Source organism: Gymnoscopelus microlampas, assembly GCF_963454915.1.
Source record: "Gymnoscopelus microlampas genome assembly, chromosome: 9".
NCBI classification, from domain to species: domain Eukaryota; kingdom Metazoa; phylum Chordata; class Actinopteri; order Myctophiformes; family Myctophidae; genus Gymnoscopelus; species Gymnoscopelus microlampas.
In genome coordinates, this window is record NC_139946.1 from 50,482,841 (window position 1) to 50,508,830 (window position 25,990).

The following is a 25,990-nucleotide window of genomic DNA, read 5'->3' on the forward strand; positions in this document are numbered from 1 at the left end:
AGACGATTTATGGAGGGTTTTTTTATGCCTAAAAAGAAAGGGGGGGAAAAAGTATAAATGGATAAAGTGGTTAAAATGATTGTGATGTTATGTTAACTACTTTTGCCCCTGGGGGTCCCCGGACCCCACTTTGAGAACCAATGCACTAGAGCAGGGGTCCTAGCTGAGAGAGAGATGAAACAGGGACCCCCTCTATGTATACAATTGTGTGTCATCTTTTTTGTTTTACTTGGTCTGCTCTTTTTTCCCCTCTACACCAAACACCTCTTTGCCAAAAATAGCCGATCTACAAGCTCACAACGCCTCGCAGCTTGTAGATCTGCTATTTTTGGCTAAGGTTCTCCTCAGAAAAGGGATGCTAGGGTTCAAGTGGTTAATGTAAAAAATATCATATCACACAAAGATTTGGCGGACCCCCTGTAGTAACTTTGAGGACCCCCTAGGGGTCCCGGACCCCCTCTTGAAGACGTCTGCACTAGAGCCCCAATAGACTAGTGTAGAGACAGCACCAGGTGTGCAGGACACATGAAGTATGAAAGGAAATATTTCGTAAATATTACCTGGCTGTATAGGGTTCTGTTAGCTTGGGATCTCTATCGATGATGTTTCTGAACTGTCGACAGCCCTCCTCTGAGGCAAAGTGAGTGGACAGAAATGGCGCCATCTTATAATGAGTATTAGTGAGGACCACTTATATGAAAATAAGGTTTAAAATGGGTTTAGTGTTCCTTTTTAAGCCCTATTTCAAAAATAGCACGCAAAAAAAAAAAATACCTTTGACTTTTCCTCTCTGGATATTTACTCGGTGGGTCCTGACCCACTTTGGATTAGGACCCAAAGTGGGTCAGGACCCACTATTTGGGGAACACTGGCCTAGTGCCGCAGTGGAGCAGAGACGGAATATGTGTGTTAGTAGTGCTGACGGTGACGGTACTGAAGGACACTTTACACACCAACCAAAAGACTTTAACATTAACCCATTCAAACCGGGAACGCATCTGTGTAACCACTTTAACCATTGTTTTATACTTTGGCTATTCAAAAAATAGCAGACATACAAGCTCATAGCGCGGCACTTTATGAGCTTGTAGATCTGCAAATATTTTTAGAAAAATCGTGAAAATGTGTGCAAATCTTTGAATATATATATATTTTCTAAAGCGAAAATGTTTAACTCAAATCTTTGCGTCTGGGGATTCTACAAATGTCTTCTAAATCCTAGCAGTTAAAACATTTTTTAAGAGACCTATGTTGCTATAATATCAGTGGTTCTCAAACTTGTTCATGTCAAGGACCACCCAAAATGATATGTATTTTGTTCCAGGGACCCCCCAAAGATTTGAGTTAAAAGTGTATATATTTAAAAAAAAATCACGTTTTCTTTTTCAAAAAATAGCAGATCTACAAGATCTAGATCTATGAGCTTGTATATCTGCTATTTTTTTGAATAGCTAAAGAAATGACACAGATGCTTTCCCGGTCTTAATGGGTTAACCTAAAGACTTTACACTAACCCAGTGGTTCTGAAATGTTTACATTTCAAGGACCCCCATAACTCTTGAGTGTACAAATGGAACGGGTCCATTCGGTTCCATTTGTACACTCTCAGAGTTACAGACCTGTAAGGGTCCATTTGGATCCCCCTCAAAGACCCCTGAGGGTCACTGGACCACACTTTGAGATCCAGTGCACGAACCAAAAGACTTAAAGGAGTAGTTCACCCAAAAAATGTTCTTATTTTCTATCAATTACACACCCCATGAAGCCTTGAATTCATGGATTTGTTTTTATTTTTGTCGCATTCCTAAGCCAATAATTTGATGACTGGGTTTATTTCCGGTAGGAGACACAAAGAGTCTACTTTGTGTCTCCTACCGGATACACTAGCCGGTAGGAGACGGTAAAAAAATGATTGGCTTACGAATGCGACAAAAAAAAAAAAACATGAAATCAAGGCTTCATGGGGTGTGCAATTGATAAAAATAAGTCATTTTTTGGGTGAACTACTCCTTAAACATTAAGTCTTTTGGTTTAAGCCTTCGTTAGTATCATTGGTAACCAATGATACTAAAAATACTTGACACTGTTGATTCCTGCAACACTGACTGAACCTGTGCTCTCTCTGGATGTATCTGCTAGAATGTAAGCTAACTGCTCTGTGGTCTGTGTGCTGAATCTCCCTCCACGGGGTCAATGAAGGTCTATTTATCTATCTTTGCATCTGTCTGTCTAGGTTCCTACTAAGAAGCTGAAGAAGTTTGAGAAGGAATACCAGACCCTGAGAGAGAGTCAGCTTCAACAGGAAGACCCCATCGATCGCTACCAGGTACCCCCCCCCCCCCCCCCGCCCCCTAACCTGTCACCACTACATCTAATCTAATCTCATTTTAACCTAATCTTAACTTTTAACATAACCGTGACCCAAATCCTAAAATCAAAACATGTCCTCAACATCCGTCCATTTCCAAAATGTTTTCTATCTTAGTGAGGACATTGGTTCCTCGTACAACTACACATGCATGTACACGCACGCACACGCACGCACGCACGCACGCACGCACGCACGCACGCACGCACGCACGCACGCACGCACAATGTCTTCGTGGGGTTCAGTTCAAAACCTTCTAAGACAAACAATTAGTTCAGGTTCTTACTAAAGAAGATACTGTACATGAGCTTGGTTCTGTACTCGGGTCCCATGCTGTACTTATAGGTTCTGGATGGATCAGAATTGCTGCTTATCAGGGACTCATTTAGACCTGGTACCCCAGATGAATACACTCATTAACTGATAGCACGGTAAAACAAGTGAGCACAGGGTGTAGTGCAGAGCTGGATGAAGTACTCACATTTTTTTACTTAAGTAAAAGTGTCAATACCACACAATGTAGAAATGCTCTGTATACAAGAAAAAGTCTTGTATGCAAAGTTTACTTGAGTAAAAGTGTATAGGTATTGGTATAAAAATGTACTAAAAGTCCCAAAGGTAAAAGTGGTCATTATGCAGAATGTCCCATTTCACAAGTGTTCAAAAATGTCGGCTATTTTTAAATAGCCAAAGTATATAGGGTGGTTAATGCATGTTTTGTAATAATAATAAACGTTACTAAAGTAACTACATTTTCAAATAATTGTAGTGGAGTAAAAAGTACAATATTTGCCTCTGAGCTGTAGTGGAGTAGAAGTAAAAGTACAGAAAATGTAAAATACCTCAGTAAAGTAAAAATTCCTCAAATTTGTACTGAAGTACAGTACTTGAGTACATGTACTTACAGTAGTTACTCTCCACCAGTGGTGTAGTGACTTTACCAGAGACTGTAACCTCTCTGTGTCACTGCCTGATCCATTCACACAGTGCTGTATCATATTTCTCAGGAAATCCTCAAACAGCGACAACAAAACACTTCTCCAACGGTTTCCTGCATCGGATGGGGTTTGCTGACGCCGCGGCCTTAATAGCGCCACCCTCACCACCCCCCAAAAATTGTCAACGTTATCTCCTTACCTCACAGGCAGAGTGGGGGTTGAACCCTGTTGGTTTGAGTTTGTTAGTCTTTTGACCGCATGGCCTTTCCTCAAGACGCTCTACGCATAGCAGCCATTATTGGAAAGAAATTGGGCTCCTTCCGTACTTCCTTCACAGGTGTTACCAATGATACTAACGAAGGCTCTGTTCTATTCTGGTCAAACAGAGTCAGGCTGCTGATATTGTGCATGTTGGCTCACTGGAAACCCTCTGCTACACCAGTGGGTCTCAAAGTGTGGTCCAGGGACCCTCATGGTTCCTTGAGGGGGTTCCAATTGGCCCCTTACGGGTGTGTAACTCTGAGAGTGTACAAATGGAACCCACTCAATAGGCGAATCCACATACGCGCTGCCTGTAGGCAGCCATGGTCAACGCTCCGCAGCAATGGCCGCCTACAGGCAGCTACAGGCAGCGCGTCTGTGGATTCGTCTATAGGGGCAAATTTGCCCGTCGCAAGTTGATGATGTAATTTGCCCATGCGTGGTCCAGCCCTATGGAATGCATGTGAAAATACGTAATTCTTCCTAAATATGTTTTTTTTGCACATGCATTCCTTAAAATCCATAGGTTCTGGACCACACATGGACACATGACATCATCAACTTGCAACGGGCGTTACCCTTCTTGAATAAAGATGACTAAATGAGCACAAACTGTCTGGGATGCTCACTAAAGCCCAAGTAGACGTTAAAATGACCCCAAACATGTTTGAAAGTGAAATATCCCTTTAACTCCTTTCACTTAAAAAAAAAGAAAAAAGTTGCTACCTTTTTGTGACGCTGTGATAGTAGGGAATTCGTTTTCGACATAACTAGAAATATGGACATACGAGGTTTCTACCCGACAGCTACGAAATGTTTTGTTGAAATCATTTTTATTTTATCATGTATTCCTCCGCTGAAAGTTACGTTTTTGTGAAGGCACGACACGAGCAGCTATTTTTACTGTCAGAGTTTATAATGTCAAAGAATGTTTTTATTTCTATTTTTATACTTTTCCTTTCATGTCCACGGTTCTTGCATCATTTGGCGTCAAACCTTTCGTGTTCCTTACATCTTGGCCCAGCATGTGACTACTGTTCATGAGATGCATGTCAATAAAGTTTATTTTGGGTGGCGAAGCTTTCTGGGTGGATGTTGTAGCTTGTTAGCCGTTAGCTCGTCTGTTTGTGGTGAAGCGGAGGCGACATGAAAGGACGAGGTATTTATGGATTCCGATGACCCAAAACTGTCACTAGAAAAACGTTATTCTCATCATTACGTCTGTCTTTTCATCGTTTTGGTGCCCAAATATATCCTGGCTGTCCTTTCTATGAGAGAGAGAGAGAGAGACAGCATGGGTCCCACAGTATGTCTTTTTTTTTTGTTCTTTCTTTCCTTTTTATTTAATTTTTTAGCTTTTTACCCCCCAATTTAGTCGTTTTGCCAATTGATTCCTCCCCACACACACACGTGTGTGTTGTATCCTACTGACTCACCTGCCAGTTAGGAGCCCCCACCGGGAGGACCTAGAGTCTTCATCAGATTTTCAGACCAGGGACCCCTTAACTGAGAGAGAGATGAAGCAGAGACAAGCCCCCCCCCCCCCCCCCCGCCCCCACTACAATGATTAATTATATACTAAGTAAACCTGACCGTTGGCTCTGTACTTGGTCTGCTCTTTTTTCCCTCAACACAAATCATCTTTGCTGAAAAATAGCAGATCTACAGGCTCACAACGCCTCGCACTGCGAGGCATTGTGAGCTTGTAGATCTGCTATTTTTCGGCTAACGTTACCCTCAGAATAGAGATTCTAGGGTCTAGATTCCCGGGCCTGCCCCTGCAGGGGCCCCGGGCCCCCCCCTGTTGATGAAAACCCCTGGTATAGACAAAGCCGGATGCACTGTGGTGGATTCAAACCCACAACCTCCGTGGTGCCGGGCAGGCACGTTAGCACTGCGCCACCCAAGGAGCCAGTCCCTTTTTCTAATACTCAGCTATGTGTGCATCTAGTCTGTGTGCCGTCAGGTTGGTCTGCTGAAGTTAAAGTAAAAAAGGATAGCATATGGAGATTTAGAGGTTTCTGCCCGACGACAGCAACGATATGACAGCATGTCTTCATGCTAACGTGAACACAACACGACACGACAGGAACGTTCTCTTTGCTGGAGTTTTATTTACATTATGGAAACACCAGCTCTTAAGATGTCTGCTCGTAGTGTTTGGAAGAAAGGAAGGAAGTCTTCTACTGTAGATAAAGTGTTGGAACGGAGCCCTGGGGGCTACACGGACCCCTCTGAACCCAACCAGTTACCACTGTGTAGCGAGAGAGAGAGAGAGAGACAGATAGACAGAGAGACAGACAGACAGACAGATACCGCAGGGCAGGAGAATAAAGACAGTGAGTGATGTCAGAAGGAGAAGGGTAAACTCCCAGTAGAATCATGTGTTCAAGTCTAGTCCGTCCTGGACAGAGAGCTGGACTGTCTGTGTGTGTCTGTGTGTATCAGTGTGTGTGTCAGTGTGCGTCGGTGAGTGTGTGACACTGTGGCGTTGCTGTGTTGGCGGTTGGATACACCACTGAGAGGAAGGTAAGCTGTGTGTGTTTGTGTGTGTGTGTGTGTGTTGTTGTTGTGTATTTGCTGCGTGGCTGCTTGCAGCACGGTGTGTGTTTCCTGTCAGAATGCAACGCCTCGCCTAGCACTGCAGCCTGCTAGATGTGTGTGTGTGTGTGGGGGGGTAGATAGGAGCTGGGACAGGAAATCGTAATCGGGGTCATATGACCCTTGTTTGTCACTAACGAGGTGAGGTGGTCATGTGATTATGTTGACAGACAGACAGACAGACAGACAGACAGATGAAAGTTCCATGTCATGAGACTGACTAATGACCTACAATGGGGACTGTGTGTGTGTGTGTGTGTGTGTGTGTGTGTGTGTGCGCGAGTGTGTGTGTGTGTGTGTGTGTGTGTGTGTGTGTGTGTGTGTGTGTGTGTGTGTGTGTGTGTGTGTGTGTGTGTGTGTGTGTGTGTGTGTGTGTGTGTGTGTGTGTGTGTGTGTGTGTGTGTGTGTGTGTGTGTGTGTGTGTGTGTGTGTGTGTGTGTGTGCGCGCGCGCGTCGTCTGCTTGATGGGCCCCAGTTCTACTTGGCTTGACGACGGTGTGTTGATGTTTTTTTTAAATGGCGTGCTTGCTGCTGTCTAACAATATGAGTATATTACCCAATACATTGATGTACATCAATGTTACGATATGACTCATCCACACCTTGTTTCAGTGGTCTGGTGTGAGAGTCATTCTAGGATTTTAAACTTGGTGTTTTGGACACATTGGACTGGCTGACACTGTCAAGGTTAGTCACAGATAGTTGTTCATAGATAGTTTGTTTGTTCATTACATTTTAACCACTTGAACCCCCAGCATGCCTATTCTGGGGGGAACGTTTGGCAAATATAGCCGGACTACGAGCTCAAAACGCGATATGAGCTCGCACTGTAGATCGGCTATTTGTGTTGACGAGATGTGGTGCAGACAGGGAATAGCAGTCCAAGCACGGTTATAACTTAATTCATTTTTTTCTTAAGACTAGAGCAGTGGTTCTAAACCAGTGGTGCGGGGACCACCAGTGGTCCTTAGGGGGTACCAGGGGGTCCCCAGCTAAATTAGTTGATATAGCGTCACACTCATTTTAACTACTTAGCTTTGGCTATTCAAAAATAGCAGATATGCAAGCTATGAGCTTGTAGATCTACTATTTTTGAAAAATCTTGAAAATGTGTGCATATCTTTGAATATATATATATTTCAAATCTTTGCTTCTAGGGGTCCCTGGCACAAAACATTTTCAGATGGGCGTCTGTGGCCAAATGTTTATCAATTTAGGGGGCCTTTGCATTAAAATAGTTGAAAACTACTTTACTAGAGGGTTTAAGTGGTAAATGCATTTGTGCAATTATGAATTTAGAGTTGCCTTTTATTGGCAAAACAGACTGCCAGACTGCTTGTATTATGTTCAGTGTTTAAGTGTGACAGTTCAGCGGTTCGGTTGCGCTCGGCAGAATCATTGTCATGGTCTGTAGGGTTTGGGTTTGAAGATGCTACAAATCACTGGGCTCAGGCTGGACCAATGTGGGCTCGGGTTAGTCCAGGCTTTGACTTTTGGATACAAACTCTTGAGTGTGTTTGTGTGGTGGTGCCATAGGCGGTGGGTAATGAAGGCTAGGGTAGGCTAAGCCTTCCCAAATGTTATGCTGGGAAATTCTAGGAATTGTGCAAATTATATATCTCTGCTGTCCAGCCAGAAACTGCTAACTCCAAAACGCTCATTGTTCAGGAAACGCAAAAACAAAATATACGTTTTTCAGGAAATGAAGAAAACCTTATATTTTTAAAACAAAGCAATACTGCCTCATCAAAGTTGGTATAGTGACTTTATATATTGTCAGATACTTGCATGTGTCATTATATTATCAACACTTTAACCAAATCGCGGGTAAATCAACACTTTACCCAGCGCAAGTGGAGTTAGCAGTTTCAGACGAGCAGAAATCAAGCTGAAGTGGAGTTAGGTGTCCAAACAACAATAGCTCCACTCGCTGCTAAGGGAGAGGTTTCTGAAGGGTACAAATTCTCAAAAGCTAACAATGGATCTCCAAGCTCACAATGCATCACAACAACGTGTGAATTAATGCCCTGATGCTTCATGCCACTTATTATATAGGCCTACAATAATAAACAGGACTTTAAATATTACAATAACTTCTGCAAAGAGGTAGTAGAATAGCGCGACAGAAATGCTATGAACGCCTTTCTTCTTGTCACATTGCTCTCCTCATTAAACACTTAATAGATTTTAGAAATATAATTACTTGTTTTCATAACATTAGCGTCAGTGCTAAGTTTGATAAACAGGTACACTGCATAGTTTTAACAGACTACGGGGAGCTTGTTTACGTGGTCCTCCTCCTCGTTCACTGCGCAACGCGCTCTACGCATGCTGTTGAAAAGCAGCGCTGTAGAGGAGAGGGGGGAGTTGTTTGTTTTTGACGGACAGTTTGAGGATCCAATGGAGTTGGGAGTTTTCGTCAGAGGCGCTTTTTAATACTTTTCATTGGTTCAAATGTTTTGATATTTTACACAGACCTAAAGGGTGTTCAATAGCCTTGATTTATGAAAAAAAAAAAAAAAACTGAAAATGGAGTTAGCTGGTCCTGGCTGGACACCGACGATATAATATATGTGCGCAGCATTATTTAGTTATTTTTTTGATAATACATCAGTAAAATCAGGCAAAAATAAGAATTAAATAACATAACCCTAACCCTAAAACCGAAATAAAGTAACCAAAAAACTAAAAGAAACTAACACAATCCGCCCAGAAACCGCTATGTTTTGTGCGCTTCGCGCGCGTGAACCCTTGGTTCAATGGAGCATGGTTCTCCAATGCTCTCTGCGTTCCTGCTTACAAGTACATATACTTACACCCATATATAAGGTATAGAAGATAGATGACTCTGCTCCTGAAAAGCTGCTCGTTTTATCTTCTACATTCACCCGGTCCCAGCTCTAAACTAGTCCCTGATTTAAAGACAACCAGCTGTATTCCAAGTCTGCTTTTGATTGATTGATTGATTCATTCATTCATTGAATACTTTATTAAGTTTGTTAACAGTACAGGTAGTAGGCTACAGTCAAATGTTATGCTAAAAGGATATACAAAAAGCCCCAGGGGCTTGTTTCCATTGTGGTCCATTGTACTCAATTCATCCGTAAGACATACAATAAAATACAATACAATACATATCGGTAAAAAGCTCCAGTAGCAGCAAAAGGTATATTTACAGAGAATTAAGGAGGGATGGGGGCGGGGGACTGAGGACCAAGGTCTTCCTAGGGTGTTCTACTAAGCCCAATTGTATTTTGAGGTCAGCCATTCTTTTAGGACTAGTAGCTTTAGCATCATGCTGTTTGAGTGAATGAGAACTAGCTTTAGCATCATGCCGTTTGAGTGAATGAGGACTAGCTTTAGCATCATGCTGTTTGAGTGAATGAGAACTAGCTTTAGCATCATGCCGTTTGAGTGAATGAGAACTAGCTTTAGCATCATGCCGTTTGAGTGAATGAGGACTAGCTTTAGCATCATGCTTTTTGAGTGAATGAGGACTAGCTTTAGCATCATGCCGTTTGAGTGAATGAGGACTAGCTTTAGCATCATGCCGTTTGAGTGAATGAGGACTAGCTTTAGCATCATGCTTTTTGAGTGAATGAGGACTAGCTTTAGCATCATGCCGTTTGAGTGAATGAGGACTAGCTTTAGCATCATGCTGTTTGAGTGAATGAGGACTAGCTTTAGCATCATGCTGTTTGAGTGGTGCCATACGCAATTAGTCCGACAGTCCATTGTTCCGCAGTACCATTTGTCCGACAGCATGCATCGTAACTAACTAACTAACCCTAACCTCACACTAACCTAACATATTGTGTACTTTTGGGACGTCGGAATAATGGGCAGCCCCCGTTTGAATTCATGTGGACTAGCTTTGGCATCATGCTGCTTACATGAACAAGGATTAGCTTTAGCATTGTGCTGTTGAGCGAGTGTGAAAGACACAGTAGTTATGTTTCCATCCACTTCTCTGGTACAAGAGGGAAATGTGTATATGTTGTTTCGTTATGTAAACACAGGACAAGTTACATCCAATGCCTTCAACTTAACACTGAGTAGAACTACTGTGTAGAACTAAGTCATGCCACATCAGTGATTAAACAAAGAGGTGGTTAAAATCAGTGTTTGTCACACAATTCCTTTCCTGAGAAAATACAAACCTTCCCAGCTCAATCTATCATCAAAATGTTTGTATAATATTATGAATGGAAGCATAACTATCGGTTCTCTCTGAGCTCGACCTGCAATGCCTGGATGCAGAGACTAGAAACACAGAGATGTATTGATCATAAGTACAATATGTTCATATTTACTCCATGTGTTCTTGTATCTGTATTCACAGCAAAGGCCTATCTTATTATTATTATTATTATTATTATTATTATTATTATTATTATTACCATATTCACCATAAAACAGTGCTTTTAAATTGATGGTGTAACTGTGTGTGTGTGTGTGTGTGTGTGTGTGTGTGTGTGTGTGTGTGTGTGTGTGTGTGTCTGTGTCTGTGTCTGTGTGTGTGTGTGTGTGTGTGTGTGTGTGTGTGTGCAGAGGGAGAACCGTCGTCTACAGGAGGCCAGTATGAGGCTGGAGCAGGAGAATGATGATCTGGCCCATGAACTGGTGACCAGCAAGATCGCCCTGCGTAGTGACCTGGACCAGGTAACTAACACACACACACACACACACACACACACACACACACACACACACACACACACACACACACACACTCACACTCACACACTGTGTGTTAGTGTGCATCAGAATTGATGACGTTGTAACGTCACTTTTATCAATCACTAAATCTCTTTGATTTGTATTAGCTTGGATTCCCCATCGATGATGTCACTGGTAGGCAGGTTTCTGAACCGTCCACAGCCCTCTACCTCTGAGACACAGACCGAGTAGAATAAAATAGAGAGATAATGAGCATTAGTGAGGACCAATTATATGAAGATAGGTTGAAAATGGGTGAAGTGGTCCTTTAACTAACAACTATTTTGTTAGTTTTAGTTAAAGGAGTACTTCACCCAAAAACATTTAAAAATATAAACTCCAAAACAACTCTCACAGTGTAATCACTGATGAGCCTACTGATGATCCATGTTCAAAGAGAATGTTTTAAATGATGGTCTTGCTCTTCAATTAGTCAAATAGAGGCTTATTAGCTCAGGAATGTGACAAAAACAAAGGAAAATCTCCATGAATTCAAGGCTTCATGGGGTGAGTAATTAATAAGATAAAATGTGTTTTAGCGGGTGAAGCATTCCTTTAACTATAAACATGTCCACCACCACAGAGTACTCTAGGCCATTAACACTGTGGAATAAAACAAGCTATGTGTAGTTAGTAGTGGTAGTAGTCTATAACATCACTAACTCACAGATCTGTGGTTACACACAGTGGTGGAAAGTAACTGAATACGTTTATTTGAGGTATTTGTACTTTACCTGAGTATTTCCAATTTCCAATATTTTTACTTCTACTCCACTACATCTCAGAGGCAAATATTGTACTCTTACTCCACTACAGTTATTTGAAAACTTTAGTTACGAGTTACTTTTCAGATATAAATTATGATATTATGAAACTTACATTAACCACTTCAGCCCTATTTTATACATAGGCTATTTGAAAATAGCCGATCTACAAGCTCACAACGCGCCGCATAGCGACGCGTTGTGAGCTTGTAGATTGTCTATTTTCAAACATTTTAGTACTTTTACTTTTGGTACTTTAAGTACATTTTGATGCCAATACTTTTGTACTTTTACTCAAGTAATGACCCCCAAATTACAGAGAGCACTGTTCAGACAACCAGTAAACCATGACATGAGCCACAATGCAATAGTATTAGATTTTCTACAATCACACTATTTTATGGCAAGTCACATTACTATGGTTGATTAAATAACTTGTTCAAATACATTCATAACGTGTAGTAAGTCATTCCAACATACAGCCTGCCCTACAGTATGTGTTCTGTATCTGGATTCTATGTGTCATGGCTGCCCCCTACTGGCCAAAAAGGGAATTGATTTTCCTCCAAACTCAGTTGTTGTATATCTCTTGGCAGTATGTTACGATATCAAGCAATATTCATTATAAACAGTTAACTTCTGTTCTGAGGAGGACATGACCGCAAAGACCGCAAGGACTTTCATGAACGACCTGTTAAAAGGAATTATCCTTATGAACATGCACCGGTCCGGTACACTTCAAATATGTTGTGTATGTCAGGAATAGTTCAGCAATAGGCTGGCAAAGATCTTCCAGCGTCTCTAGAGCAACATACAGGAAGGAGGAAATGTTCTGACAGAGTGTCATGTCACCTCACAACAGAAGCATAAACATTAGTGTGTTTTGGTCTGTAAGTACAGTAACCACTTCAATCAAACAGTGTGTTTTGGTCTGTAAGTACAGTAACCACTTCAATCAAACAGTGTGTTTTGGTCTGTAAGTAACCACTTCAATCAAACAGTGTGTTTTGGTCTGTAAGTAACCACTTCAATCAAACAGTGTGTTTTGGTCTGTAAGTAACCACTTCAATCAAACAGTGTGTTTTGGTCTGTAAGTAACCACTTCAATCAAACATTAGTGTGTTTTGGTCTGTTAGCAACCACTTCAATCAAACATTAGTGTGTTTTGGTCTGTAAGTAACCACTTCAATCAAACATTAGTGTGTTTTGGTCTGTAAGTAACCACTTCAATCAAACATTAGTGTGTTTCTGCAACCACCTGCTCTTTACTCAGATTCTTGTGAAATGTTTGACTGACATCCACACTATTGTGTTGTAAGCTCCTGTGGTGTGTTAAGCCAGAGTTAATTAAGGTGTGTGCGTGTGCGTGTGCGTGTGTGTGTGTGTGTGTGTGTGTGTGTGTGCGTGTGCGTGTGCGTGTGCGTGTGCGTGTTAGGCGGAGGACAAGGCAGACATTCTGAACAAGGAGTTGTTGAACACCAAACAGCGTCTGGTGGAGACGGAGGAGGAGAAGCGGAGGCAGGAGGAGGAGACGGCACAGGTGACACCTCCCCACTCACTCACTCAAATGCAAAAATAGGCTATTAGGCTATTTTTGAATTTGAATCCTGAAAAGAACCGTTTTGGACATAATAGGTCTCCACCCGACAGAGACGATTTATACTTGGTCGTACGTACGGTGTGAAGCAGAAATAGAAGATCCAAAAGCTCACGTGTCACATCGTGACAGAAAGCTATTTTTGACATTTATTTAAAATGTTTTTTGAAAAATATATATTTTTAAATTGCCGATAATGACATCCAAAATATCCCATTACAAACAGCTTATCCAGATAAATGAACCTCTTTTACCACTGACTTTTGAGAGCGGGTCCAGTCAGTTAAATTTCACATCTGCCGTTATTGTTTTTTAGTCTTCATCTCCACATTCTGTTCCAACAGGAAACACATAACCATATACTGTAGCACACAACATCATAACACCAAGATGATACATGAAGTCCCCAGTAAACACAGAACCATCCTATCAGCGAGGCACTTTGTTTAGTGCAGCAATGGCTGAAGGGACAAAACTCCCACTAAAACAAACGTTTTGCCATTTCAAAGTTCTGTATCTTCGTCCAGGTGGCATGAGTCTAAAATGACGACCACTAAAACCCTATGTTCTTCATTGACCGTAGTCCCTATAGGGCTCTATACTAGGCCCCCTTCCATTTTCCCTCAACATCAAATCTCTGCCAAAAATTGCCGATCGCGTTGTGAGCTTGTAGATCGTCTCATTTTGCCCAATAGCAGTGCTAGAGTTCAAGTCGATAAGCCATTTTCTTCTTAATTAACCATACAGATTGGTGAAAGTAACCCTTTAAGACCGGGAACGCATCTGTGTGTCATTTTAAGATTTATTTGGCTATTTTAGAAAAAACATAAAAATGTGTGCAAATCTTTGAATATATATATTTTTAACTCATGTTACAACTTCTGGGGGTCCCTGGAACAACATATTTTGAGATGGGGGTCCATGGTCAAATACATATAATTTTAGGTGGTCCTTGACATGAAAAAGTCTGAGTACCACAGATATTACAGCAACATAAGTTTTTTTCAGAAAACTGTTAGGATCTAGAAGACATTTGTAGAATCCCCCTGAAGCAAAATACTGTATTTGAGTTAAAAATATTTGCTTTAAAAAAATATATATTCAAAGATTTGCACAGAACTTCCACGATTTTCCTAAAAACTGCAGATCTACAAGCTCATAGCGCGGCACAGATTAAGGGGTTTATTCATTAAAGTGTGTTGTGGGTTGTGTCTGTCTACAGCTTAAAGAAGTTTTCAGGAGAGAGCTGGAGAAGGCCGAGTCTGAGATCAAGAAAACCACTGCGATCATCACTGAATACAAACAGGTGACCATTATACTATACATACTGTACATGCAGACATAGAAAGAAAGAATGAATAAGATAAATGCAGTTCTATTAACATAGTTTGGGTGATTTTAAAATGTTTCTTCATCATATTTTCCAGTCCGTTTTCTCGTTTGTTGCTGAGATTGTTTGACTAATAACATTTGCTTAACCTCTTAAACCCCATATACTATTAGTATCTAGTATATAGATTAAATCATAATTGTATTTAAAGTAGTGATCAAATGCAAGCTTTAAATGTGTCCTGTTAGTATTGATTTCTTCATATCATTTCAAGTAAAGTGACACATTTATTTAATGGAAATAGAACAGCCAGTATGGTTACATTCATGAGTTCATACACATTATTGCAAGTGCAACAAACTTATAAAAGACAATGAAATGTATAATTGCATTAACAACATTAATATATGTAGTAGCCTTAAAGGGGGACGAGGAGCATTCCTCAGGTCATGTGTGTATTGAATGAATAAACAAGTAAACATTAAACAAGTTCTGAACTTTGGTAGATTATGTATCTGGTGTAACAATGCTTCTTGGCAATACATTTTATACTGTTGGAAAGCCTGTTTATTTCACTTTAAAAAATAATATTTTTAGTTAATAAACATATAGTTTTAATAAATATTTCCCAATTGTAAGAACATGAATGAATGTGTGGTTATGAATAGCGCAGCTGAGTATGTGGGTAAAATAAATAAAACATCTTTATTCTGCTGTTGGTTGGTGGCTAGAATGTCTATCAGTAACGAGGAAGAAACAACACATAATTATTGGCAATTTATAAAGTCTTCTTCATGGTTTTCAAAGAAGACTATACTGTCCAAACGTTGGTTTTAATAAATCTCTATTGCATGGTGGCTACGCGCTGTGGGCCTCCTCCTAGTTTTCTCAGTTATTTCTACCGTGGTCAGCACCTCCTCAATACCGGTGTGTGCTCCTTCTGTGTTTACCTCATAGATATAGAAACCTAGTTACCTCATTGGCCTCTGCGGTTCATTGGAGCGACCTGTATCGCAATGCAAGGCTCTGGCGGCCGCCATAGAGGGCAAGATGCCACTTAAAGTGACTACTGGCCAATCACAGCGAGTCTAACTGACTAGTTGCTGCACGGCTGCCTCTTAAAGGGTTAAGGGCTGGGTTACGAAAAAAGACCCGCCCCCGCCTGCCTCTGATTGGCCTACCGAACGTCCCCTTCTGTGACGCCCGCAGAAACTTCCCGAGGGAGGGCGGAAGCGGGTGATGCGCCCGAGATACAGATGCCTCAGAGCCGGAGGAGGCGTCTACTTTTATATGTCTATGGTTTACCTGACATACTTCCTGTGGTTGACACTTCCTGTGTGTGTGTGTGTGTGTGTGTGTGTGTGTGTGTGTGTGTGTGTGTGTGTGTGTAGATCTGTTCTCAGCTCAGCACCAGGCTGGAGAAACAACAAGCTGCAACCAAAGAGGAACTGGACATCGTCAGGGTGAGACTGGACTCTCTCCAAACTAGCAGATCTAGCAGACTCCTTGCATCCGCAATCGGTTGCAAGCTTGTATATCTGCTATTTTCATTGTGCAGGTCATAAATTGGGCATTAGACAGACAGAAAGACAGGCAGGCAGGCATAGCCTGGTAAACCCCCCTCCCTCCGGAAATCTCATTTGCATTTGATTTCAGGAAGGAGTCTGGGATTGCTCAGTGAGTAAAGCTGCCCGGTCCACTGCGTGTTAGAACCAATCAGCGGCTGCTAGGGGCGGGATCATCCAATCACCTGCCAAGTAGCTTGAAAAAATGAAAACGCCGTCTGTCATCGATTCTGCTACCGGAGTCTCAGATGGAAGTAGGCTGTGAAACAAAATGTGTGTCGCAAGCTTCTTCCATTTGACGTAGTCAGGTTAAGGCAGGCAGGCAGGTAGGCAGAACAGCAGACTGACTGACTGACTGACAAAAAGTTATTCCCAAAGGAGATAAACATTTTGAAGTCTGAAAGAAGCTTCTAGCTGGAAGTGGGGAGTTGGAACGTGACAAAATGATGAGGAGCAACTAAATATGTATTCATGAACAAATAAAGAATAAAGAATAGTGACAGTAGCATGCCTGTCCTCTCCCTAGAGATGGAGCCCACTAATAATAGTAACGGTTCATATTGTTACCATTATTATCATGATGTATTATTAGAATCACTGAAGTGTCATACAACAAGATACCCAAACTAGTTCATGTCAAGGACCCCAAATGTAAACGTATTTGGCCGTAGAGCCCCCATTTGACAATATGATGCCCCCCGTACAAGATTTATGTTGTTAAAATGTTTCAGTAGCCAATGTATATCAGGTTAAACTGATTCGGATGCTACAGTATTTGATACATTTAGCTGGGGACCCCTGGGGGTCACGGACCCCACTTTGAGAACCCCTGCAGTAACACAGGGTGTTATTTTGACCCTGTACAGAGTAAGGTGATGGCGTGTGAACACTCCAGTAACACAGGGTGTTATTTTGACCCTGTACAGAGTAAGGTGATGGTATGTGAACACTGCAGTAACACAGGGTGTTATTTTGACCCTGTACAGAGTAAGGTGATGGTATGTGAACACTCCAGTAACACAGGGTGTTATTTTGACCCTGTACAGAGTAAGGTGTTGGCGTGTGAGCGCTGCAGGGACGTGTTCGGCTCCGACGGACCCCTGCAGGCCGTGGCCCCCAGCAGGGAGAGGCCAGGGGGCGCCAGTGAGCAGCTGGACGACGAGAAGGACTCGCTGAAAGCCCAGCTCCGAGAAATGGAGCTGGAACTGGCTCAGACCAAACTGCAGCTGGTGGAGGCCAAGTGCAAGATCCAGGTGACACTTACTGTATATACATGAAACACTTACAGTATATATACATGAAACACGTACAGTATATATACATGAAACACTTACAGTATACATTAGAGGTGTAATGATATAGTAACTGCATCGAACTACTATATCGATATGCAAACAGCAGAATATTGTATCGTTTGACTTTGTATCGAATTATTTTACAACGCAAATTATTGGATCGAATCGTTTTGCAATGCTAATAATCGATGTTATCAATACTAAGTTCTTGCGCGTTGTATTTAGCAATTTTAAGAAGAAAAAAGAGAAAGAGGGGTTTAACTCTCTCAGTGCCAATGAAATAAAAAAATATGTTCATACTGTGCCAGCAATTTTTTTAAAGTTAAAAAAAAAGTGCTCAGGAGCCGAGATACAGCCTTTTTCAGTAATAAGTTAAACAAGAAGTGAATGGAGCAGCAAATCTTCGGATCACGATATCTTGGGTTCTGAACATTCTTTTCCAAAAAAGAAAATTAATAATAATAATATATTTTTTTTATTTTTTTTTTATTTAAAAAAAAACTTGGGATAACTCGTTCTTGGCACTGAGGGCATTCAGAAAAAACTCAGGATAAAGGTGCGGGTTTGTCCATATGTGTTCCAATACAATGTCCATATATTTGCCAGAGAATCACTGTTTACTTATGTTTCGTGATGCGTATCGTATGGCTGTTACACTCCTAGTATACATACATGAAACACTTACAGTATATATACTTTAAACACTTACAGTCAGTGTTGGGACTAACGCGTTACTAACGTAACGCGTTACGTAACGCAACTACTTTTTGCGGTAACTAATAACGTAACACGTTGCCTTTTCCAATTCAGTAACGGCGTTATAGTTACTGTGATTTAAAAAGGTGCGTTACTGCGTTACATTAAGTGATCCAACTGCATTGTCTCCCCCGCGGAGCAGCTTGCCTGTCATCTAAACAGGACAGGCAGGCTTGGAAGGACACAGGCAAATTCAAGCGCTCCCACTCGCTCTAACTTGAGAAAGTGAAAGTTGCCAGAGAGAGAGGAGTGATGATTGGTTAACAGGGGGTAAAATGTCAGCCTAAGCCAATCAGAGACAGAGTTGGGCGGGTCTTGCCACACACACACACACACACACACACACACACCCCCCACCACCACAACAACCGCACACACGCAGTCTCAGCTGAGCGAAAGCGCAGCGTTAGTTTGCAGCTTGGAAATATAACCATTATTTAGAATTTGTGGGGATAAAGGGCGCTAAAGACATTGCAGTGACAGAAAACATTGTCCACATCCAGTAACAGCAATGCTAATCTCCTGAAGCACCTACCTAAAGTACATGGGGTTATAAAACTAGTCGCCAAAGAAGACTCCACCAGCAGTGATCTAGATGGAGCCAAAAAACGAACGGCCAAAAAACGTTTTTTTTTAAATCGCCACAGCATGTCACCCAGACTCAACTAAACAGATTGATTGGCAGGTATGTTGTTGAGGAGGACATGCTTCCCATCGCAACGGTTGAGTTTGTTGCCTTCAGAGAACCAGTCAGCAAAATAGCAGTGAAAGCAGCAGGGCCACTACAGTGCAGAAAGACGTTTAATTGTTCCACTACGTTTCATAATGACTACAATGGTCTTTTCTCTCACTGTGCCACAGAGCAACACTAAAACTCTCTCTCTCTCTCTCTTTGTGTGTGTGTGTGTGTGTGTGTGTGTGTGTGTGTGTGTGTGTGTGTGTAATACAGTACACTGGCATAAGTGTGAGAGGTGTTTTATTTTAATATAAAAAAAAGGTTTTGTCAGTTAAATTAAGGCCACTCACATCTATATGCAAATGACATCAAATTCATTCAAACTGATAACTGACTGGGGAGGGAGTGTGGGAGATAGGTGGGTAAGGGTTATTGTATTGCTTTGAGTGTAATGATCATTACATCCTGATGTGAAAGAAAATATTTTCCTATCAAAATCATTTGGAAATAATATATATTTTTTTATTTTATTTTATACATTTTTTCTTATTTAAAAAAAAAAGTAAAGTAAAGTAACTAGTTACTAGTTACTTTCATAACTTAGTAACTAGTAAAGTAACGAAATTACATTTTTGGAGCAGTAACTAATAACTATAACTAGTTACTTTTTAAAAGTAACTTGCCCAACACTGCTTACAGTATATATACTTTAAACACTTACAGTATATATACTTTAAACACTTACAGTATTACATTAAACACTTGAGGTGCGTTCACACCGAAAGATAAGATATTTCTTGGAGCAGCGTATTTCAGCGTGAGATATTTCCCCCCCTCACTAATGCTGACACAGCGCGACCAAAGTGAAGTGATTCAAGCAACTAGAAGGATATTTGATCTTTGGGTGGAACGCACCTTTAGACACTAATGATAACAGGACAATGACGTTGACCTTAAGCTTTCTGTCTGCCTGTGTATCTAGGAGTTGGAACACCAGAGAGGCGTGTTGATCAACGAGATCCAAGCTGCCAAGAACTCGTGGTTCAGTAAGACTCTGGGCTCCCTGAAGAGCTCCACGGGCAGCGCTGCCGCCTCCTCCTCCTCCTCCTCCTCCTCCCAGACGGCCACGCCCTCCTCCCCCAAGGAGGGGCCTCCGTAAGACCCCGCCCATCAACTGCACCCTGCCACGCCCCGCTATGCCCCGCCCCACTGCACAGCCTGTACTCCCCCCCAGACCAGCAGTTCCTCAACACTTTTTTTCTGAATCTTGAAAATCCCCCCAAATTTAAAAAAATGGTTCTCAGCCGGGCCCACCCATCTGCTGCCGTGTTAAGCGGTCGGTTGGGTGGGCCTTGTGCAATTTCAGAGCCGTGTTTATTCTAATGACCAATCAATTGTGTTCTGGTTTGGATTAGCGGAACTAGCATAGTGATATTAATGCTATATTATCATTAACATCATACGTGTTTTGCCAATTATAATTTTTTTTACCGGGGGGGCCATCTGCAATATGCCTCACGGCCCACCAGGTTGAGAGGTCGCTGCCCTAGATGGGTGGTCTGGACTGGTTTTGGAGGGGAGTACCTGTCTGTCTGTCTGTGTGGGTGGGTGGGGGGTATGGGGGTATGGGGGTGGGGGGGTAATAAGGAGGAGGGTTTTTTTTTCCACTGGAGGAACGAATGATGAAGCTTAAAAACACACGAGCTGAAACTGAAGACCAGCCTCACAGGACGATGTAGTTCCTTTGTTTTGCCAGCAGGAGGAGGAGACAGAGACTCGTTATTATTTTTGTGACTGCCAAGGAATGGCCGAAGAGAGAGGACGGCACGGGGGAAAACAAATGAACCTACCGCTGTTGGACCAACCGCCCGTCAATCTGTCTGTCGTCATGTGTGATTGGACGTCGTAGATCAAAGAGTTGAGGTGATTGGACGACTCGGAAGTTTTTTTTTTTAGGTCGATGTTTCAAATCTGTCGGTGTAGCTTTGATGCCTCAAACAAACTTCTTACAAACAGTAACCATAAGAATGAATGCATAACAGCTCCGCCCAGAGGCCAAACCCTGCTACTACAGAGGGACAGTAAGTAAGGTGATCGTGCCAAGTCTTCTTAGCACAATCGATAACGTACAGGTATATTTTTTAAGGCTCACAGTTTAATTGTGATTTACAAACATAGTGCTAAAACGTTTTAGAGCCACACGAGGATTTTATTTTTGCTGCCTGATTAAAAAAACCAACGCCAAAACGAGTGTGGTTAGCATAGCGTAGCAACGGCTAGCAGGAAAGGGATGCCGCATTCACAATCTACACAAAACAACCTGTACTCCTTTTACAGTAATATTAAGTAAACAATGGTGTCATATAAATATGTATAACTAATTATTGATTTTTTTTTTATTGTTAACCTTGTACAGATGTTCAAGAGAGAGGAAAAAAATAGAAGGAAACTTTTTGTTGTTTTTAAACACCGTTTTGAAATTTGAATGTCATCTTTCTATGTGTCCAACATGATAAAGCACAGTGTGTGTGTGTGTGTGTGTGTGTGTGTGTGTGTGTGTGTGTGTGTGTGTGTGTGTGTGTGTGTGTGTGTGTGTGTGTGTGTGTGTGTGTGTGTGTGTGTGTGTGAGAGAGAGAGAGAGAGAGGTCCGTTTGGCAGTGGTTCTCAAAGTGGGGTTTTCGGACCTGGGGGGGGGGGGGGGGGGGGGGGGGGGGGTTCCAGGGTGTCCCCAGCTAAATCATTGATCGTTAGGAACCAAATGGACTCTAAAGACCTGGAAACTCTGAGAGTGTTCAGATGGAACCAAATGGACCCTTACGGGTCCATTTGGTTCCATTTCAACACTCTCAGAGTTATGAGGGTCCGTGGGCCTACTGCATACCAAACCGAGGGTCTTTGATATTAAAAAGTTTGAGAGCCCCTGCCGTTCAGGTCCAAAATTGGACCCCCTCCACCCTCCACCAAATAGACAGTTGACTGACGTTGTCGTTGACAGAGTAGTTGCTACACATTCCCACTATCAGGTCATACTATAGTGACTTCACCCGACCATGTGTCGCCCATCTCTGACGTGACGCCATCCCGTAATAGGTTGAAAAAAAAACATTTGACCACTTAAACCCCAGCTGAAAATAGCCGATCGACAAGGACGTGAGCTTGTCGATTGTCCATTGCATGAGAAAGCTTTCCCCTGTTACTTTGGGCTTAACCACGTACTGTAAGCCCCATTATACTTCATCATTATGAAAATGTTCGCCTATGGCATAACGACATATCAAAAAATATCAGCCGCAGGTTAAAAGTGGTTATGAATCATTTCTTCCGGTACAGTACATCGACGTTATGTTCATTTACAAACCAAAATGCCATAATAAATCCAGATAGCACAAGCCCATTTGATCTGTACTGTATGTGGAAAAATGTATGTCCAGTTGAACAGCTGAACCATTCTGACCCGACAACACTACACTGCTCTGTGTGTGTGTGTGTGTGTGTGTGTGTGTGTGTGTGTGTGTGTGTGTGTGTGTGTGTGTGTGTGTGTGCGTGTGTGCGCGCGCAGCTCTGTAACTCAAGTGGTTCCAGTCTAAATGTTTTTACATCATGTGGCCTTTGTCTTTATTTTAATCATGATTGTTTAATACATGAGTGTAGCAGCATGAAAACAAAACCCAACCCTGGTACCCTATTGGTCTGTCCTACTCAGAACCCTGATACCCTATTGGTCTGTCCTACTCAGAACCCTGATACCCTATTGGTCTGTCCTACCAGGACCAAACACCTGGTATCCATTTGACAAGGACACCAAGGCTGATGCCATTCTTTTTTCATTTTTTTTTTCACGTAATTATTATTTTTTAATTCCAAATAGCCAATTATTTTTCAATCATTTTAACCATTTTAATCCTGGAACCAATCCTTATGCCTCCCACACATGTCTGTGTTGCCACTGCTGTTGTACCCCTACTGACTCACCTGCCAGTGAGGAGCCCCCACCGGGAGGAGGTACTGTTGTACCCCTACTGACCTGCTAGTGAGGAGCCCCCACGGGGAGGAGGCACTGTTGTACCCCTATACTGACTGACTGACAGCGCCTCCCGTTCCACTGCATCCACCCCTACTCCCCCTGGTCCCCCCCCCCCAAACATGGCCAGATTGTGTTTGTGTAGACTGAGTGGTTCTCAAAGGATCCTTCATGGGGTTCCAGGGGGTCCCCAGCTAAATCATTACAGGTCTGTAACTCTGAGATGGTCTAATCTGTACACTCTCAAGAGTTACGGGGGTCCAAATGCCAAATGCATACCAAACTGAGGGGGGGGTCCTTGAAAGTGAAATGTTTGAGAACCAAAGTAGCTGAGTCAGAACCACGTTGAAACCGCCAAGTTTAGGGTCTGGGTTTCGTTTCGCTCCTTTTCCATTGTTCTGTCTCCATGGTAACGCAGACCAAACAGAAAAGTAACAGTTTTGGACATAGGAGGTCATGTGTGTGTGTGTGTGTGTGGTCTCACGTAGCCAGGCGATCAAAGATCTCCGCCTACCGATACGTTCTGGGGGGAATCTACAATTCAGCGTAGAGGCTAGAAGGTCCGCTGACAAACCCACGGCCACTGCTTTGTAACCCAATCCTGACACCGTCCCGATATGAAGGAACGTCTGTGCGTTGGTTCCGCAACGCAGTTACTGTTTCCACCCAGCTGTAGCCCCTACAATCCATTTAGATGTCACCAGGCGTATGAGTAGGCAGAGATCTCTCTTTTGTCGGTCACTGGGAGCTGACCAGTACAACCGCAGTCTGATGCTGTTGTACTGGGAGCTGACCAGTTCAACCACAGTATTAGACTGGGAGCTGACCAGTACGACCGCAGTACACTACTGTTGTGCTGGGCGCTGACCAGTACAGTCTACTACTGTTGTACTGGGATCTGACCAGTACAGTCTACTACTGTTGTACTGGGAGCTGACCAGTACAACCACAGTCTTCTACTGTTGTAAGTGGACAGATCAAATGGAACCTACACAGTGGAAAGAGAGTACGAGATGGAAACCAGTTTGTTAAATCTTTTCGAAGTGTTTTTGCTCTGAGCACATTCCATCCGTGTGTCATACTGACTCGTAATGTTTAATAAGTTGGTGTCATGTCAGTCCTAGTGAAGTTCCCCGTGGTTTTCTACATGCACTAACACAAGCCATGACGCTTTAAACACTATTCCAAGTTGTTTATTTGTACTCACAAGTTATCAAAAAGCAGAGCAGAGCTGAGTTTTGTCTTGTTTTCATTTTAAAATGTTTTAAACACATTTGTTTTTTGTTTTTTTTTGTTGTTGAAGAGGACAGTTGCCAAAAGAGTAATCAAGTTGGATGACAACAACATGGTTGTGTATGGGACTGACGCTGAGTGTGGCGTGTGTCGTACAGTCCTCCTGATGGTGTGCTCTGACTTCCAGGGTGTTTTTCTGTACAGTATCTGTCTGACATACATTAATAACACATTAATAAACATGGACATTTGTGTTCACTGATATGCTTATGTTTTCGCGGGTTATTGTGTGAGTGGAATAGTCTCTCTCTCTCTCTCTTTCCCTCTCTGTCGCTCTGTCTCTCACTCTACCTCTAAAGCAACGGTCAATAGAATGGGAAAGAAAATCATAAAAAGATATCAACACTAAGATTTGAACATAATTCAGTTACTCACTGTGGCTTGGCGGTCAAAGCAGGTAAAGGTAAAGTAACTAAGTACTCAACTACTGTACTTAAGCACAATTTTGAGGTATGTTTACTATTTCCCATTTTCAGTACTTTTACTTCTACTCCACTACATCTCAGAGGCAAATATTGTACTTTTTAGTTTTACTCCACTACAATTATTTGACAACTTTAGTTACTTTGCAGATATAAATCATATAAAACATACATTAACCACTTTAGCCCTATTTTAAACCTAGGCTATTTGAAAATAGCCGATCTACAAGCTCACAACGCGTCGCATTGCGACGCGTTGTGAGCTTGTAGATCGGCTATTTTCAAACATTTAGTCATTTTACTTTTGGTACTTTAAGTACATTTTTATACCAATACTTTTGTACTTTTACTCAAGTACATTTTTAATTCCGGACTCTTACTTGTAGCCGAGTACTTCTACTTTGCAGTATTGATACTTTTACTAAAGTAAAACATTTGAGTACTTTTTCCACCACTGGTCAAATGAAACGTGAGACAGGGAGGGAACGCTTCAGTGAGGAATTGTGATATGAAGTGAATAGTAGGCCTATGGGTCCTTTTGACAAGTATAGATACTGTCGATTCATCGTGACATCACAACCACGACTTTATTTACGGGTAGATACAGTAACGCTGGCAGCATGGCATTGGAGCAGTATTATTCATTAAAGGGTTAGTTCACCCCCAAAATGATGTTTTTTCTATTGATTAGCCCCCCCCCCTCCCACGGAGACTTGAATTCATGGATATTCCTTTTGTTTTGTTGCATCCTTAAGCCAATAATTTGATAACCGGCAGCAGTTCCGGTAGGTAACCGCTTCCTACCGGTCCGCTGGTCATCAAATTATTGGCTTAGGAATGCAACAAAAACGGGGTCTCCATGGGGTGACTAATCGATAGAACAAAACGTTATTTTTTGTTGGGTGAACTATCACTTTAACCTTATTTCTGTAAGAACAGAAACACTTGATGACGTGATATTGTTATTGACTGTAAGAAATATGTATATCTACAGGTTGACAAACTAGACATACTGTAGCTAATGTTCTGGACATTACAAACATTCAGACATTGCGATCGCAGTAGTCTCATGTATTCCATTTAACAGATATACAGTGTTGGTTGGTTACGGTTCTTCATCTATACGGTTGCTTATACCAAGCTCATGGAAGCAATGTCATTGGGGAGCCAGGTGTCAATTCTAGTCAGCCTACCAGGTTCTAAGAGGGGGTGGCACTAAGAAAAAGGAGGAAGGGAAAACGGTGTGAGAGTGAGATGTTTAAGTGCATCTTAAATATTGAATAATCTGTAAATTATTGTTGGTCCAGGGTTCAAAATCCCACCAATGATGTCCTACTCTCTACATCCAGAAGAACACTTAGCGCACTAAAGAAACCTTTGATGG

At 42.1% G+C, this 25,990-nt stretch overlaps 1 protein-coding gene and 1 long non-coding RNA gene across 3 annotated transcripts in view; both read left to right on the forward strand.

Annotated features, from left to right (window-relative positions):
* rabgap1l (RAB GTPase activating protein 1-like) overlaps nucleotides 1-20,179 on the forward strand; it is a 151,449-nt gene extending 131,270 nt beyond the window's left edge. Inside the window, exons 21-27 of the mRNA XM_084067647.1 lie at nucleotides 2,234-2,326; nucleotides 10,720-10,830; nucleotides 13,087-13,191; nucleotides 14,471-14,554; nucleotides 15,970-16,041; nucleotides 17,190-17,396; nucleotides 19,853-20,179. Of these exons, the coding sequence (XP_083923773.1) occupies nucleotides 2,234-2,326; nucleotides 10,720-10,830; nucleotides 13,087-13,191; nucleotides 14,471-14,554; nucleotides 15,970-16,041; nucleotides 17,190-17,396; nucleotides 19,853-20,029 (849 nt within the window). The 3' untranslated portion in view covers nucleotides 20,030-20,179. The remainder of the gene's footprint in view (nucleotides 1-2,233; nucleotides 2,327-10,719; nucleotides 10,831-13,086; nucleotides 13,192-14,470; nucleotides 14,555-15,969; nucleotides 16,042-17,189; nucleotides 17,397-19,852) is intronic.
* Nucleotides 20,180-20,528: 349 nt separating this feature from the next.
* On the forward strand, nucleotides 20,529-24,391 carry LOC311052612. 2 transcript variants are annotated; one of them, XR_014601528.1, is made up of 2 exons: nucleotides 20,529-22,391; nucleotides 22,430-24,391. It is a non-coding gene; the product is annotated as an uncharacterized lncRNA (long non-coding RNA). The 2 variants fall into 2 exon arrangements; XR_014601529.1 differs by having other exon boundaries at nucleotides 22,280-22,385.
* Nucleotides 24,392-25,990: the final 1,599 nt, after the last annotated feature.